The sequence below is a fragment of the Pseudopipra pipra genome, chromosome 7 (assembly GCF_036250125.1).
Source record: "Pseudopipra pipra isolate bDixPip1 chromosome 7, bDixPip1.hap1, whole genome shotgun sequence".
Lineage (NCBI taxonomy): Eukaryota > Metazoa > Chordata > Aves > Passeriformes > Pipridae > Pseudopipra > Pseudopipra pipra.
Genome location: NC_087555.1, coordinates 17572048 through 17590187, shown reverse-complemented (window position 1 = coordinate 17590187; position 18140 = coordinate 17572048). Strand labels below are relative to the sequence as shown.

The following is an 18140-nucleotide window of genomic DNA, read 5'->3' as shown; positions in this document are numbered from 1 at the left end:
CCTACTTTTCCTATATAACATATTACTAATAGAGAGGGAGGACTGCAAGAAGTGGAATCTCTTCATACCATACGTGAACATGAAACACTTCAGAAAAAAACAAAGTATCAATCCCCTAGGAAGTGTGCTATTTTTCCACACTGTGCTGTGATCGGTTATTATATAACTCATCCAGAGATATGGCAGGACTCTGTTTCTTCTTGTAACAGAGAGGGCAGGTTGGAAAATTAGTATCAATTAAAGAAATAGACAAAATGTTTGAAATACTTTGCAATACTTACAACCTCCCCCAAGACAGTGGTGAACTATACAGAAAACACAGTCTTAGTAAATTCAGAATCAGTTTTACCATAAGTCATGTTATAAAACCAGCATATATCAATTAGAAAAAATAAAATTAAAAATCCATGATTTGATATAGTTGTGGCAACAAAGCAAGGGTGAGGCTTATCAGGAATGGATAATAATCCATCTTATTCAGAAGTACCTCTAAAAATCTTTACTGAAACAAAGTAAATGAAGCTACTGATTCTACAAAATCTGTATAAATTAGTATAAAATTGTATTTTTTATCACTTCCTATGGAAGTCAACCAGGTAATCAACTAAAGGCAAAACTATTCAAAGGGGACATTGAACAAAATTTTTTATTTGCAGAAGTATTTAGACTAGATACTTTAAGAGCTAAGACAAAGTCAATGTGTCCCACTGTGCATGCTAACTATGCAAAATTAATCAGGTAAACTAACCTTCAGAAGAGTAATCACAGATTTGTATTCTCTCCATACAACATATGTAAGCAGCTAACAAATGATTATTGGTATAGTTTAGAAAGCAATATATAAATCCAAAGTTTGCTTTTCGAATGAAATTTCTGATATAAAAAAGTAGAAGCTTTGAGAAGAAAAAGTTTTTGAACATACTTTCTTAATGTCATCTTCAGAAGCCTTTTTAAACTCATTTTCAAAAGGACTTGCTAATTCATTGAATAAGCCCACTTCTTCACAGTTCTTCAAGAATCGAGTTGGTGTTGGTGTCTGATCTGAAATGAAGTGTATAAAGCCCCACAATTTTATTTTTAAAGTACCATTTATGAACCTACTTATCGTAAATACTTTTCAGAATACAAACAAACAGAAAGAGATGAGGAGGTTGGAAACTCTTGTGCCTTGCAGGCGGCTCCGTTCTGCCCTCCAGGGAGGCAGCCAGCAGGCACACTCCACCTGCTGGAGACAAATAACTGGAGCCTGCAAAGCAGTAAGCCCCTCACAATTTTGGGAGGGTATCAAAGCATTTCCTCTGCGTCCACAAACCACAGGGAGCTATTCTCAAGTGCACAGCAGATCACTTCAGTGAGCAAGCAGGCTTTATTTTCAAATAAAGATAAAGCCCACATGAAGGCTTTTAATAAAGAGAGAGAAAAGTGGACAGCTCACAGCCAGTTTGTTTCCTTCTTTTCACAATTTGACAGCAGTAGTGACTACTTTCCAGTGCATGGAACTTCTAAAGGGAAGTGAGATACTGTACACAAGATCATATTGACTCCTATGATGCCTGTATTATCAAGCTGGAATCATAAGACTTCTGGCATCTGGGTGCCCAAATGAAGCACTTCATGAAGCAGTTTCAAAAATGTCTTTATATAAAATCTGGTACTACGTAAATTTGCCTTATTTTACTGTCATTACACCAGGTCAAAATTAACCACATTTGCCAGAGTTACCTGCATTTAAAATACTGTAATGTGGTATTATTATGTGTAGTTACTAATGTAACCTGGTGTTTCCGACAGTTCCTGCACTGGAATGTGGCTGCAGAGACAGACACTGTCGTGGTTTCATTCTCAAACACCTGATTATTTGACAGGTTCCCTTTCTTATGGTATAATTGCCAAGGAGCACATTAATAATTTTAAAATTTGTAACTGCTAGTTTAAGAGCAATATTTTTTTGTCTGCTTGTCCCAACAAATTAGGCACTTAAAAGGAAAACAAATAACCAGAAAACGTCTGAAAGCCTTCGTGAAGTTCATTTAGGCTGCTCCACCACTGAAAAAACCCCCAGCCTGACTGTAACTTTAGAATACTTAGCACATGCTATCTACATTCAAAAACTTTAAAATTTATAATGCAATCAATCATCCATTGGTGATTACTTCTGATCCTGGACAAACGAGAAAGGTTAGTTACAACTGACCAAAGATATATCATAAATTCAGAAGTGGAAATATAGTAGAAGTATTTTGAATTTAAGCTAAAATGAATCTATCCCATCTGAAGAATAATAATTACTGATTCATTCTTCTAATATCACCATTGTATGTTAAAGATGCTGTATCTTCTAAAATTTAAGAGACAGGTAATATCAATCAATAATTAAAACCAAAATAGTTTAACCCCGTTACAGATTCTCTTAGCCATAGCCTTTATTAGCCTGTTCTTACTGAATGCTTTTTACGTGATTTAATCAATTATTTGAGTATTGATAATTTAAAAATATTTAGATTATATATCTGAGCCAAATAAAAGTAACTTATGGAGAATAATACTGGCTTCAAATGAATTATGTAAGAAAATATTACCTAAGCACACACTGTAGTGAAGAAAATGTTTCATATTCTCTTAACATGTCTATGCTTAAAGTACACAAAAATGCATAAAACATATGCCCATTTCAGCAAAAAAGGGAACAAACTAGTTACAAAAGTATATACTAACCAGCCACAATGACACTATCATTACGAGCCGGACCAAATTTCAGTGTCATCTCATGTTTATGTTTATGGACAGCCAAATGATCCTCATTGGTAAAACGCTGCAGCAGAAAGTTTTAAGAAACAGTTGAAATTCTGAGTGTGAACAGAGTAAATGACATGCCACAGAAAGCAACTTTTACAACATGAAAAACTATCCTTACGACATTAAAAGACAACCCTTTTAGGCAGATATGTCTTGCTCCTTGGTCAACACTACCAAGCAGAAATATAAAACTCAAATGATGTTCACAGTAACTAAATATGATATCAGGGAAATTGTAGTATAAGTACTTGAATTCATTCAAATTGCAAGATAGAACTTGAGAGTGCTGCAGACTCCATCAACCATTGGCAAACAGTCAAATGGATCTTGACAATGTCTAGTAATTCATTACCACTACTTCATTACTGCATTGTGTGTATTATCACAATAATGAGAATTGATCTGTAATCACAAACTTCACTGTATTTAACAGCATAAAGACAAAATAAACTATAGCTCCTGCTCCCTGACTATTTACTACATAAAATAAAGGGCAGATAGAATGGGAAACACTGGAACAATATCAGACAACTGAAATGCTGTGAACGAACTAAACTTACCAGCACTTTAGAAATCTGTCAGGTTTTCAAAACTTTGCTAGTTTTGTGCATACTTTTCCTAAAATTCAGGGTATATACTATAAAAAAGCAATAAGCAGGCAAACTAGGTGCTGTAAAACAGATATTCTTACTTTCACTAACCTGAAATTTGCTATGCATCTGCAACTGTGGGTAAAGTTAGTGTTTCAATTGACATAATCTAAGAAAATGTTTCCCAAGATGCAGGTTTCCTAAAACTGAAATTCTTACTTTTCTTTGTTAACATTTGAGCCTCAAATTATGTTTCTGGTTATGCCTCATTAATATAAGTCACTCCACATATATCTTATAACAGATACAATCAGAAACCAATACATAAGCTTAGCTGACCTGAGAGTACAGCCATTCAGAATGTTTGCGTGAGAAAGGACGTGTATGTGGAACTGTGAGGGAAATCAAAAAATCCAGGATCTCTGTGGGACACGGTGAAACAGGCCAGGGACTTTTTTTTTGTTAGAACTCTATTGTCCAGGGTTCCAAATACCCAGCTCTCCATAACTCCTGTACCCTATCTCTACATACAGCATAAGACAGGACATAAGTCTCATGCTAAAAAAGTTAAATGCATCTTTCTGTTTCCACTAAGCAATGGACAAGGTCTTTCAGAGGGAAGAGGATTTCCAGATCCTGACTCTATTCTATAATATGAATTTTGGAGAATCCTATCTATTCTGGAGAAGCCTTGCCCATTTACAGGGATGTGAACTTTGCTCTTCGCCTGCACTGCAATCCCAACTGCTGTAGCCCCATGATGTGTCTTCTATGACTTATTTACTAAAATACTTCTGACAGAGCTTACATCGCAATGAGATTCAAACAGGATGGGGACAAACATGCTGCTTAGGAGAAAGGAGTCCTCTTCTCTTACTTTTGATGTCTCTGAACATATGAGACATAGTAAGAAATCTTACTCCTTCCCCGCTTTAAATACAGAAGGCTCCGTTAATATAACATTAATGTCATTCATCATAAGAACTAAGTGTTCAGAATAAAAATGAGAGTATTTTGAACTCAAAATCCAACTAAATCAAAGTGCACTAATAAAATGAAAAACATCTTGTTTAAGAAATCTATTCTATATAAAGACAGCAGCTATAACATAATGAAAAGATTCAGTTTATGAAATTAATTCTATATAAAGGATGTCCATCTCATGCAGTAGATAATGCAAATTCACTTACTTTCAGGTTACTAAATCAAAGTGTTAAGACAGCTTCCCTTTAAGCAACCATCTCCTAAAACACTCCATAACAGTTTTACTTTTCTAGTCACATTCACCTCTATATATACTAATGCTATTTACTAGAGCACATTAAAACTACAATAGGAATTGAAATACATTTTGTGGCATGAATACTGTTAGCATCTTCCTATACACAAAAATATACATAAAACAAAATTATGCCATTAAATATTTGCAATCACCATAGCTGTGAAGATTAGTGACAAGCAAGCTCCACACCAACACTGAAGTATTCTGGAAAATACAGGTTACCTGATACAAATTACGTTGTTTCTTGATTATTTTTTAAAATGAAAGTAAATGGATAAACACACAATATGCTACAAATTCTTGCTGTCACCTGCTCTTCAGCAAAACATACTTTGTAGCAATTATCATCATCCCCGTTTCTTCAATCTCTAAAAATACATTTCACTGCTATAATTTTATTTGATTAATGTTAGTATCTTCAGTTCAGACCATTACCTGGCCACATCCAGGGGCAGTGCATAAAAAGGGTTTGTCATCACTCATATTCCACAGGTCGTTGTGCTACCTGTATTAAAATTAGAATTGAACAAATTTTACAAATACTGCAACAAATTATCAATACCTCAACATCCACATTTTAATATTCCATGGGCAAGAATTTCTGCCTTCTGGCTATACTAATATTCTAAATACCCAGGATTCAAAGAGTACGGATTTCAAGCTATGTCAGGAAGGTACACAGAACCCAACAGAGACAGAGCAGGTTTTGAATACACACTCAGTCAGAAATGCAAGTGTTCATGTGTAACATCAGTAACTGTAGAAAGTATCTGAAAACACAGTAAGACAACTTGTCACTGAAATCAAATACATTGTAATAATTATCCAATTCCCACAATTAAAAAAGTATAAAAGCAGGAGACATTAGCAAGTAGTCAAGGTTACAGTTCCAACAGAAGAGGAAGTGTTGATTCCTTAGTCTTTTCACAATCTTTATTTAAAGCTCATCTTTAAGGATAAGTTGACACTTAGCCCTTTGCATAAACTGTTACAAATTTAATTACAAAAACATGTACTTCGGTAATATTTCAGCCACTAAATTATTAACAGGCTAAAATATTTAAGAAAGAAGAGATATTAATTATATTTAGTGCTATTTTGCATACTCACCCCACATACTAATACACATACCTGCCAGATTTCACATATAAACCTGTTTCATAGGGCAAACTATCATATCCTCCTTTTCATGGCAATGAACTGTAATTAAAAGAAGATATTAATTATTATGCATGCTAAAAATCTAATAATGCATGACTTTGTAAAGATAAATGACAAAATGCCCACTATTCACCCATGAAACACAACAGTTTTTCAAAGAAATGGTTACTTCAATACATCCTCTCTAATTAGTTGTGGCATCTGTGGCTTTACCCTGGAGGAAATACATTCATGTTTAAATGTGAGTATTTGTATGGAGAACTAACAATGTTAGTTCTGAACACTATTTAGCTTGATGAAGCAGATAAAGATAAATAAGGATGCCTTCATGATTAAAAATCATAAACAGAATAAATCCATCTCTCCCCCAGTATGCTGGTCATGCAGAGTTGCAAGGCTTCTGGAACTGTCTAGCCATGCTAAGAATGCACACTTCTGGTACACCACTGAACACCGGACACAAGACAAATCAAGTATGCCTAAGCAAATTTCACACTTATTACCTCAGAGATCTATAGTGAACATGTTACCTCATCCTTTTGCCTGTACCTGTACAGTAAAAAACTGTACAGACTTTTTGGACATTACTTCAAGGAGGAAGGGATCCCAGTGTCCTTGGACATGTACACCAAACAGCAAAGAAACAAAACATGCAGCGGAGGAGATTCCAAACTTGCATCTAAATATGTTTAACAGAATGAGGATACTGAGCTGAGATCACAAGTCAAGAAGAGATGAATGGCTGCCAGAAACTTTAAGAGTCTTTGGCACTGACAGTTCAGGGAAACAATTATGTCCCAAAGGAAAGATGCCAAAGCAAATCAGGGATGGAGACTGTTCTGCTGTTCTTTGCAAATAGTTCATAACCTGTCTCAAGTTTCTGAAAGAGTATTTCTTGAACTGTTCAAACTATGAACTTCGTACGCTCACTAAGAAAGAGTATTAACAAGTTATGGGCAAGTCTCATGACTATGGCTTCAGGGTAAGAGATAAGGTCTTTATCAATGAAGCTTTAAGATTATATCCTTACATTATGTGGAACTTCAACAGACACTTAAAAGCTATCCCACAAGCTTATTATCCTTCTTCAGCTATGCAACAATCTTATTTTTTTAAACACAGGTTTAAACTAGAAGAGTCTGTCTCATTGAGATCTCAAAAGGAATTTGTTTTTTTAAAAATCTGTGATCAAGGGACACCATAAAGTTATATATGGCTACATATGCCACCATATGCTAATATACACGCACGGATTATGAGCAGAAGAGTTACATCCATATAAAAAATGTCTGATGGTGTAAGAAACAATTCTGGTTTTGGGTTTTTTATCCAAACGATGAAGATTTTGATTAACCAAAATGCACGTAGGACATTTTTTCCGCTGTTACTGTATCTTGTCGTCAGTCTCTGAGAAATGCATAGTATCAGCCATAAAATCTACTCCATCCATACTGTTAGCATTTTTCTTAGGTGATAAGATATAAAGGTCAATTTTTTAAGTCTGCTCATTTTCCCTTTTAAAGGAGTATCACCAAAGCATGTATTTGCATATGAAGTTGTTGTCTGGTTCCATGTGTTGGTTTGAGAAGCCTGTGAATTTTGAATGCCTGATATATAAACTAAAAATCAATCCTTGTGAAAAAGAAAAGCAGTGCTGTCTTCCTGGCAAACTTACTGGAAAAAAGTTGGAGATAAATTCATGTCCTCATCTTTGTAACATTATTTGATTACAGGCCACATGGAATTTTGTGAGGTAATCCCTTGTAAAAAGATTCCAGCTAACATCTGAAGAAAAAAATTATCTTGAAGCACTGAAATTTTTGCACCTAAAAGAGTGCTCACATTCCAAGCATGATCTCTGACATTTTAAATCTAAATAGAAACTGGATCTGACAGGATGGAAAAACAAAGGGTTTGCATTCATTAGTGTTGCCAAATTGATAAGAATTGTATTTATGTATTACAAAGACAAATGCAAAGCTTGCACCTAGAATGAAATAACTCCATGCAGCAGTGGAGGGTGAGGGGCAACTGGCTGTCAAGCAGCTTAGGGGCAGAATCTCTAACTCCTGGCGGTCAAAAAACTGAATGCAATTCAGCATCATGTCACTTGCAGCACTGAAAGCCAACAGGCTACTGGGATGAGTTAGCAAAGGCACAGCAACCAGATGAAGGGAATTGATTATTCCCCTTTATCTGGCACTCGTAAGGCTACAGCTGGAGTGCTATATCCACTGTTGAGCCCCTCAAGACAGTTGATGAACTGGAGAGAAACTACCCAGGGCCCCATCAAAACAGGAATATCAAGAAGCAAAGTTTGTTCAGAACAGAGAAGGAAGGCTAAGGAAGGATATACTTGCTATCTGATACTATCTGATGTATTGATATAGACAAGACAGATCCAGACTTTGTGTAGAGTACAAGAAAAGGATGAGATGCAACATTCACAAGGCACACCAGGAAAGTTAAGAGGAAGGTGCGGGTTGCCCAGTGGGGCTGTGGAATCTCCATCCTTGTAGGAATTCAGAATTTGAGGGGATGAAATTTTGAGCAACCCCAGATAACTCTGAAATTTAAAGTATACCATAGAGATATCATAGCTAGAAACAGAGGTGAACAACCGCAATAGACAATCCAAACTTGGGAAACGGTCTGACAGCTTTAGAAGAGTCTGCATAGTTAACTTCACAGCCCAACAACTAAAGCTGTTGCTGCTACAAAATACAAACAAACCTTTGCCTCCTCTTTTCCTTCTGGATTACACTGCCTGACAGGCACAGCAAGACTAACACACAGAAGGCAAATTTTCAGAAAAAAATGTTTGTAATTCCCGCTCTGATTTCAAGAGTCTCTGTTGGAAACTTGATTGCTCTGAGTGAGAATATCACAGTAATACTATCCTCCTGAAAACCAAAATAGCAACTTAAATGCCATCTTGACAAAAATGTTAATCACCCAACTAAATGAGAAACAAAACACATAAAGTGATTGCCCCATCAGTAGAGGTGAATTATAGACACCTTGGACTGTTACCCAGGCAACAGCAAACACCTTGACCCATAGAAAAAAAGATGGTTCCTGGAGGAATCCAATCTGAATGCGAAACTCCAGCCTTAACTATCCTCTTCAGACAAAATGAACATTCAGTGACGTGATTCTTACTACGATCCACTGAACTGCAACTTTCTTCTGTAATCTTCCAACCCTACATTCCTTTCAGTAGCATAAAGAAGTCCATACAAAGAATCTGAAGTCACACAGTAACAGGATCAGAGCTGAACATGGGAAAAACATGAAATAATCTTGGCAATATAATCACCTTTGGTACTGAAATCAGAAAATACTCTCGCTTTTTTGGTGTTTGTTCCATACTTTCAATGCAGAAGTAAAATACGTTCAAAGCATGCCTATTTAAAATGTCATAAGCCTCTTCTATTGCTTTTGGAATGTAAACGGTGCAGTAAAATATATAAATAAGTACATATACATCTTCAAGATATATATAATACAGAGAAATAAAAACAAGGTTTGCAAGTAATTCACTAATATTTAGGATCATGTGCTTCTTTAAAAATAAAGATGTCTCTATACAATGCTACACTAATGTTTACCTAAATGTACTACAAAATTAGCTTCAACAATTACTTGCATATTTCTATAAGATTTTAATTAAACATCTTGGGTACACTTTGTGGAAACTATTACTACATAGTCTGAGGCTTGCTTTCAAAATACCTTTCTGTAGACAATTTGTAAAAGAATAGAATCATACCATACACTGAGTTAAACCACGTCTTATTGGCTTATTTTACTGGTAAAGGTTCTTCTGTCTTCTTTTAATTTCCCACATACAGGAGCATGGCAAACACAACTTACACCCTGTTTCAAAATTTATTTTCTATTTAAGTAGCTTTTTAAACTGTCTTTGCAAAAACTTCTACAAATTTGCTGAGAAAAATAATTCTTTGCACGTCTCTAGTAAAGATTCATCAGACTTATAGCTAAAGCCTCTGCTTTATCTGTAGAAAGCAAGTTTTGTGCTGAAAGACCTCCATGCACGAACCTGCTCAGGGGCTGTGCAGTCTTACCCTGCGATTCCTTATTTTAAGCACTGTAGCAACAGAGAGACTGCCCTCCTGACACGTCAGGGCTGACACAGACAGCATGGAGTAAAACTGCCAGAGCTGAACACAGAAAAGACAACCATAAACACAAATAACCCCCACAAACAAACAAAAACCTTAAAGGACCTCTTGAAGGACAGCATTCCTCTGCTGGCCAACCAGCAAGAAGAGATGCATATTCTCACAACTGTGTCACCCCCTAAACTGGACAGTCCATAGAGGACAATCTGTCAGTCTGCAGCTACAGTAGTAGCTGATTTATCTACTACTGCTCACATGTGAAGCACATCCAAGCTCTGCAGCCAGACTGATCACTTCCATGTGGCTCCAACTCAAGAAACATCTGTACATTCTGGTTTGAAAAAAGATGAAACTTGGACAAAAGCTATATTAGGCCACTGAGACGAGTTAGAATTACAGTAGTCCATCATCATTCAGTCTTCTCTGGGTCCAAACATTACAAAGTGCTTATGTTACAGTATCAGTGACGTATTTTCCTACGGATGTTTGCATTTCCTCAAGACTGATCATGTCTAGTCAACATTTCCCTTTATTCTTTACATTTGATCTGGGACTGTGCCCCTTTTACTGCAAGATACAGTAGCCTTACTGTGAGGAGAATTATTAACTCTTACTAAGCTTTTCTATAAATCTCATCATAGTGTGTAGTTACTCTAGATAGTATAAAACTTTACTTTAAAGCTTCATTTTATAACAGGAAACTGAAGCATAAAATGATAAGGTCAATATTTTAAAGTCTTTGTCAACTTTAAGAGCTCTACTTGAGGTACTTACTCACTCAAAGTGAACTGAGCATATTTGCCACAATAAAGGATAACATTCTCTTACTAGTTACTTGAAGAGCTGGATTTAGTGTTTTGCTTAGCTTCTTTAGATGAGGGGGAAAAAAACCACCAAAAACGTAATGGGCAGTTATTTTTGTTTTCCAAATTTAAACATCTCAAAATTAAAAGAGATGGCTTTCTCATGCAATCAAACAAATCAACACAAATCAAAATGAATGTGGCACCTTTATACTTTCAACACTTGCATACAGTATTCAAAGAATCAATTTTAATCACTTCCCACATTTGATTTGTATCCTTATTTCCACAATTTTCTGTAGAGGTAGACTTGCAAATTTTGAGTAAAAATCAGAAGTTAGTAGGTAGAATATACTACTTAATAAGAAGTGACATAAATTTTAAAAAAATTAAATTAAAATTAAATTAAAATTTTGTATTTTAAAGGAAAAAAAAGCATTGCTCCACTTACCTGGAGGGACTGGAACAGCTATTTTTCTGTTTCCTATAAAGCAAAAGAAGAAAGGTAAAGCAAGCAGTGTAATTAATACTTGACCATCACAGTGCACTTTCAGAAGTGATATGACTAACTGTATTTGTGTCACACTGTAGAATTCAGCATTTCTAAAAATTAAAACTGACCGATGAAGAAAATGGAGGAGATAAAATTTGAAAAATAAACACATTTGTCCTCATAATGAAAGTAAGATTACCAGAAAGTAGCCCAGTAGATTCTGCAAGGAAACTACAACCCACAGTCCACAATATTTAAAGATTGTAAATATCAAAACCCGATGAACAGGAAAACAGGAGCTGCTTCTTCAGACTATACTGCTTAGTAGAAAAGTTGTGCTATTTTGTAGAAGACACATGATCTGTTTCAGAGAGTTCTGGGGAAGACTAAGGAAGACTGGAACACCTGTAGCATAATGCTCAGATTTTTTCTTTAAAAAAGTCAAATGTTACGCATTTTGTGCTGATATTATTAATTAACTGCTTATATCTGATGTCTAAAGTTAATTCCATACCTTCCATGGTTTGTTTAAATTCTGTAGAGGGGAGAGCCTCTAGACAAGAACAGATCCAAGAATCAACGATGATTAACTTAACAAGTTCAAATAAGAACGAGAAAGCCAGTTGGAGATATAGTCACATATACAGAAACAAAGCAATTAAGTTCCTTCCCCTCTGCTGAAGGAGCAGGCTTCATCTACAAGAAGACACTTTTCTGGTAAAGAGAGAACAGTAACGGCATTAAGAAAGGTCCTTAGGCCAAATGCTTCCTACTGGCTGGATAGGCAGCTTTTAATTCAACCCTCTGGCTTCAGTATTTTTCAGAGGCACCTTGATCTTTCTTTAACTTATTAAAAATTCAGGCTGTGTGACTACAGCTCTTGCAGATAAATGAAAAGTCAATGAACCTCGAAGAAGAAATATAAAGGGGTTAATATTCCACCCATCTTTTTACAATTCGCTTACAGAGATATTAGGGCTTACTTTCCCCAGCTCATTTATCTAGGTTTGGACGTCTTCATATTGCCCATCAACCTAACAAACATTAGAAATCCAACCTCCTTTTTCTACACTACTTTCAACAAATTAAAAAAAAGCTTAACAAAAAGTTACTTCCTTTTCACATTTTCTCAGACTGCATCCCTGAATTATAAAATTGAAGACAATAATTAAGAATTTAATTTTAAAAAAATCTTTAAATATATCAAAAATATCCCACTACAAGACTCTTCTTGCTCATTAAAACCGAATGATCTTATTCTATAAGATCATTGTATATAAGTAATTATATCAACGACCATTGGCATTCATCTAGAAAGGGAAACATACAGTATTGCTTGGAATGCTTTACTGAAGAGAAGCTCTCATCTGAAGTGAAGCTAATGGAAAAGTTCTCAGGCTGCACTGAAACTGAGAATAAAGTTGGAAACAGTACAGCCCAGACTTGAAAAAAATATTTATTGCATGATTATTAAATATTGACTCATTTCTATCACTAACTATAACCAATGCCTCCTTAGAGTGCACATTATATGTGAAACAAATGCAGTCGAGTTATGCAGGAGGATAACGATAACTTGAAATCTGTTAATTGTTAAAAAAAAAAGTTAAAATTATTGAATCAAGTTTGCTCCTTTGAGAATAGTTAATGCATAGTTTTTATACAGAAATTCAAGACTACTTTAAGAAACCATTAAAAATGTTGATATTAGACATAAGAAACTTTTAAAGTTAGTAAAACTCCTTGGAGCTAGAAATGTGCATTTGTAAGTTTAAATTTGTTAAGAATGGAAGAAAAGAACAGTTGATGACAGAAAAGGAATTTTTAGCACTATGTACATCCAGAATGTAATGAAACCATAATCAGAATAATATTTTAAGCTGTTCAACATTTTGTCACAAAAGAGAAAACAACACTTAATAAAAGTATGTATGATCAAATTTAAGAGGTAAAAGCACCTTATGTTAGATACTGCACAGTCTAGAAGTTTCTGGAAAAAGACATACCAAACATACTCATACTTCTAGAATCCAAGTTAGGATAGAAACATCAACTACATTGTGAAGATCAAAAGTTCAACTAATTGATTAAGCATTAACATGCAATATCAGTATTGAAACATAAAGTCAAAATGGATTTTTAAAAGAGCTGCTTCATTTTATGGACACATTAAGGTTTTTTATTATTCCACAATTCTTTTGATGCACTATATAACAAGCAATTCTTGACAAAATTACTGTTTTGTTTTTTAACAAGACAACAATTTTGATTCTTGAATGCGGAATTATAAACACTTAAGAGAATTTAAGTGAATGCCTAACTCAACTATAGTTTGCCCCTCTGAAATTATGTCTGCAACTGCATGTCCATTAACTGAACAGCAACCTGTTTCAGAGGATGGCTGAAGAAATCCCATTTGGAACACCTGTAGAAGACCAGGACCACAAGGCCTCATCCTCATCCTATCAGCTGGTGCTGAATTTAGCATCTAACAGTGTTATGACCTTAACTTCAGGAACATTTGTTTTTATTAACTTTTATCTGGTTTTACGCTCAGCCAGACCTGGGGACATGACATTCACCCCTATGAATACAATTTGATGAGAAGAAAACAAAAATATTATTTTAAAAGGTAGAAAATAAAATACACTTGGGCCATATTCGAGGTCACTATTTGGAAAGCAGAGAATGCTTCAGAATTTTCAGCTTTATTTAAATTTCTCATTCCAGTGCAAGGGAACAGGTGACAGCATCACTATTTGAAAATAAACATCTCTGGGAGACAGTAACGCAAGGAAAAGCAAATGACTGACACAGAGTGCATGGACAGGACATGAAGACACTCATGGATCTCCCTTCAAGAACAGGGATAGAAAAAGGCTATAGAATGAATAAGACTGCAGAAGCAACATGGCAGCACACACATGCCCTAACTACAAACATCAAGTTGCATCATGGCATAAAACATTTGTGCCTGAAACACCGTGCAGCCATCACTGATTGAGAGTCTGTGATGGGTCTTTTTCACGTGAAAGCTTCACAGACCTTCTATTAGGCAACTCGACAGGCATAATGCACAATAACAGGCAAAGTCAATGAGGCAACTGGTCAAGGAGGTCCACGTCCACGGCCAAACCCCAAGCAGGCCAAGACCTCCCTGTGGTGCAGAAAAGCTGTTCGCACCCCCCCGTCCAACGCCCCTCACACCCGCACCCCTCTCGGCAATCTCCGCACCAGCACAGGCTCGGATCGAGATCTCCTTCCAAAGCAGAAGATGGATGGGGAGGACGCCTCCTTGGAGCCGAGCCGAGGCGGAAAGGCGAGGCCTGGCCGCCCCCTCCTCCCGCCCTGTGCCCACCACCGCGGGCCGGGCCGGGCCGGGCCGGGCCGGGCCAAGGCAGGTCCCGGCGCTGCCCCCGCAGGGCTTCCCGCTCCCGGATGCGCCGCAGCCCCTTCGCCCACCCGCTCGCCTCGCCAGGCCCTACCTCCTGGCGGGTGCCGGTGTCCGCGGCGCCGGCCGGGCCGCCCCGCCCCCCTCTAGGGGCGGCGGGAGCCGCAGGCCGCGCTGGGGGAGGGGGCTGCCGCGGAGAGCGGCGGCGGCGCCATGTTACTGCCTCCCGGGCATCCCCCGCCTACCGCCGCGCGGGCCGCTCCCGCCGCGCCGCACCCGGTGCCCCCGCCCGCCCGGCGCCGCCGCAGCGCGGAGGGAGGAGGAGCCGCGGGGCCGGGCCGGGCCGGGCCGGGCCGTGTTTACAAACTCACCCGGAACGCGGCCGCACCGCACATTAAAGGCCGGGTCCCCCGCGGGCTTCCGTCACCTCTCGCGAGAGCGCCGCTGACACCTCCGCGGGGGCGGGGTGGTCACGTGGCGAGCGGGGGCGCGGCCGTCACACCCAAAGGCAGCGGGGCGGGAGCAGCGCCCCGTCCTGCCGCCGACACCGAACGAGGGGCGGCCCGGGGCTCCGCTGCCTCACCGGGGCAGCACCTCTGCCGCGACAGCCGGGCCGTGGCGGTGCCGGGCCCAGCGCGGTGGGAGGATCAGGATCTGTGCAGCCATGGCGGACGGGAGCGCGGGATGGAGCGCCCGTCCCCTGCTGCGGGAGGGCTGGGAGCTGCTGCGAAGGGAAGGCAGCAGGCAGGGTCTAAACCACTGCCTGGCTGTGCTCAGTGGGAAGTCTTCACGTGCTTGTCACATCTAATTTTTGGAATAATCAGACCTCCAAAGCCCTGTACTGGCTACACTACATTGGTTTCCCCATCTCTCTTCATGCAGCTCGGGGCAGGAGCTTGGCATGTGCCTGAAGCCGTGGTTCTGCTAAACGTTTGCCATAGTTGATGTATCAAAAATGCTGCAGCACTGTAGAATGATGGCAAGCACCTCTATTTTACACAGGAGGAACTAAAAGCATTTTGGATTAATTAAAAAAATTATAACCCTATATGGCAACACAGTTTAGCTGGTATGTGCTTTGAATCACAGATGAAGTTTTAATTCTGTGCCTGTGTATCATTTCAAACTGTCTTGTTCTGAGACTGATCCGAGATTATGAGACTGTAACAATAAAGTATTTCTAAAAAAGTAGTGTTAGTCCCAGTAAAATACATTTTGTCTGAGTTTCTCTGAACTTGCAAAAGAAAATATAGTATGTTTCATTTCTTGTGTATTGTTTTGGTAGGCACTATATAGCACTTTTGAAAAGTTGAGATATGGTAGGATAAAAAGCACTGCATAAAAGTACACTTTTCACTTAAAGGTGGTATTATTCTTTAATGTAGCATGTTGCAAAGGACTCAAATGTGAGTGCAGAAGAGAGGAATAGAGAACTTAAATATTTCTTTCTTCACAGAGCAACTAAAAGCTGTATTGGAAGCAAGCATTTTTCAATAGTTTAGCTCCACCATCACATGGCAGCAGCAGTCCTGAGCCTGAACAAAAAAACCTGAACTGCAAGTGCTTTTCTTCACTCTGGTGAAGAAACTGGTGCAATAAAACAGACAGAGGGAAACGAGGAAAATGAAAAAAACAGCAGCAGGATGTTCACTTTTACCTGCAGCAATAATTTAAGAGCGTAATTGCTAACATAAGCATTTCCTTCATTATCCATTAGAATAACACACTGTGCACACCACTGAGGTCTGATCTACCTGAACAGCAGGAAGAACAGTTATTCAGAGACAATGAAGATCTCTGCTTCACTTAGCTTCATCTTCAACAATGAAACATGAACACTGTTGGGAGTCTGGAGAACCTCTAACACAAATTTTCATGAGTTGACAATCTCTATGGTCAGCATGGCCCATGTCAGAAGAAACCGTGAAAAAGGTTTCAAGGAAGTGAAGCCTACAGTATCACCTCAAAAAACTTTAAATTTGGTTTCTCTGACTTACAGAAAGATTTCTTGATGTAAACTGTTATGGAGAAGATCGAGAGACCTTGGTCTGGTCCTGATCTATCAATCCAAAGAGGTTGGATTGGCATTTTCTTTGGAAAAAAAAAAAATTAGTCTTTTACACATTTATAGTTGACACTTTTGTGAGCAAGTACTCTTTGTCAGACCACTCAAATTGACCAACTAAGCTCTGTTTTTTAAGAATAGGGAAAATAGAGGAATAGAGAAAGGGTTCAATGTGTCCTGTGATAGTTCAGCTCTCAACGTCTGCCCATCACTCGTTAACTCTAAGCCCCTTATTGTCTATAAGGAGGATAATCCTCTGTGCGAAGGTTTGTGGCCATGTTTTGAAAGTCCTTGATTAATCTTTATCTGTAAAATCCAGATCCAATTCTTTCACGATTGGCATAACCAAACAGCAATTTTGCTTGAGTTTGGCCTATGTTCATCAGTCTGAGTGATTTAACAGATAACAAGCTTGGGGAGATGCTACTACTAAAACAGACTTCACATCCAGATACAGGATGACCCAAGATGTCCTGCTGCCTTTCAGGAAAGGCTGATCACAAGAAAAAGGGTACATGTTGACACTGTGAACCATGTGGGAAAATATGGGATGTAAATCCAGAAATTATTATTCAAACCTGATTCAAGTAACTCATGGTGACTCCAGGTGGCTTTCTTACTGAGGTTATGGAGCAATAGCTCAGCCGGGTCTTCTATCTACACCGAACACATAATAACAACTCAGCATAAACATTTTATTTGCAAACAAATTCCTAAGTAGAATTAACAGAGCCAGAGCTAGACTTGACTGAGACAAGTTTGAAGACGCCTTTGGCCAAATCCCAGTGAAAAGGAAATCTGAAGCTTGAATTAAGCTAGTCCACTAGACTGTCCATGATTTTAGGAAATGTAGATTGCGATATCAGATACCGGCAGACATCTCTGCTGTACTGAAAGAACAGAATAAAGTTCATCACCTACCAGGACAGCAGTACACATACAAGCTTTAGTCTAGATTGTCTACCTTTCAACCAGGGTAAATGCACTGCATGTCAGCTCTGCAACTCAACAGCTTATGAGAATGGGTAATAGCCAATTCCTAAAATCAACACTGCATGAGTGTAGACATGGAAGATACCTGCAATATCCTTTACCTCCTACCTCTCTCCACAAAACCCTGACTTCCAGATCTTGTCATATAAGACACGACTTGTATTGTGATAAAGCTAATACTTAAAAGATGCTACATATTCTACACTCCTGAAATTCACATATATACAAGGATGTTCTCTGTATTAGAGATGCCTATTTTCTCCTAAGAACATGTGGGGAAAGCTACTTCTCATGCTAGGGCCACATTACGTTACATAACTCACAGAACCATTTAGGTTGGGAGACACCTTTAGGGAAAGGTCTCTTAGAACTTTAAGATCATCAAGTCCAACTAGTAAGCTAACACTGCAAAGTGCACCAC

At 38.3% G+C, this 18140-nt stretch overlaps 2 protein-coding genes across 6 annotated transcripts in view; one reads left to right on the top strand and one right to left on the bottom strand.

The window, feature by feature from the left end:
* Positions 1-15117, bottom strand: part of ATF2 (activating transcription factor 2) — a 47595-nt gene extending 32478 nt beyond the window's left edge. The window contains exons 1-6 of one of the 5 annotated variants that reach the window (XM_064660784.1): positions 15033-15117; positions 11229-11261; positions 5800-5868; positions 5104-5173; positions 2716-2812; positions 923-1041 (exon numbers count right to left, since the gene is read on the bottom strand). In XM_064660784.1, coding sequence (XP_064516854.1) covers positions 923-1041; positions 2716-2812; positions 5104-5151 — 264 coding nt within the window. In that variant the 5' untranslated portion in view covers positions 5152-5173; positions 5800-5868; positions 11229-11261; positions 15033-15117. Of the gene's footprint in view, positions 1-922; positions 1042-2715; positions 2813-5103; positions 5174-5799; positions 5869-11228; positions 11262-14755; positions 14912-15032 lie in introns of those variants that run through there. The other 4 variants (XM_064660782.1, XM_064660783.1, XM_064660785.1 and 1 more) reach the window with 4 other exon arrangements.
* MTX2 (metaxin 2) overlaps positions 1-18140 on the top strand; it is a 515033-nt gene that overhangs the window by 10906 nt on the left and 485987 nt on the right. The window lies entirely within an intron of this gene.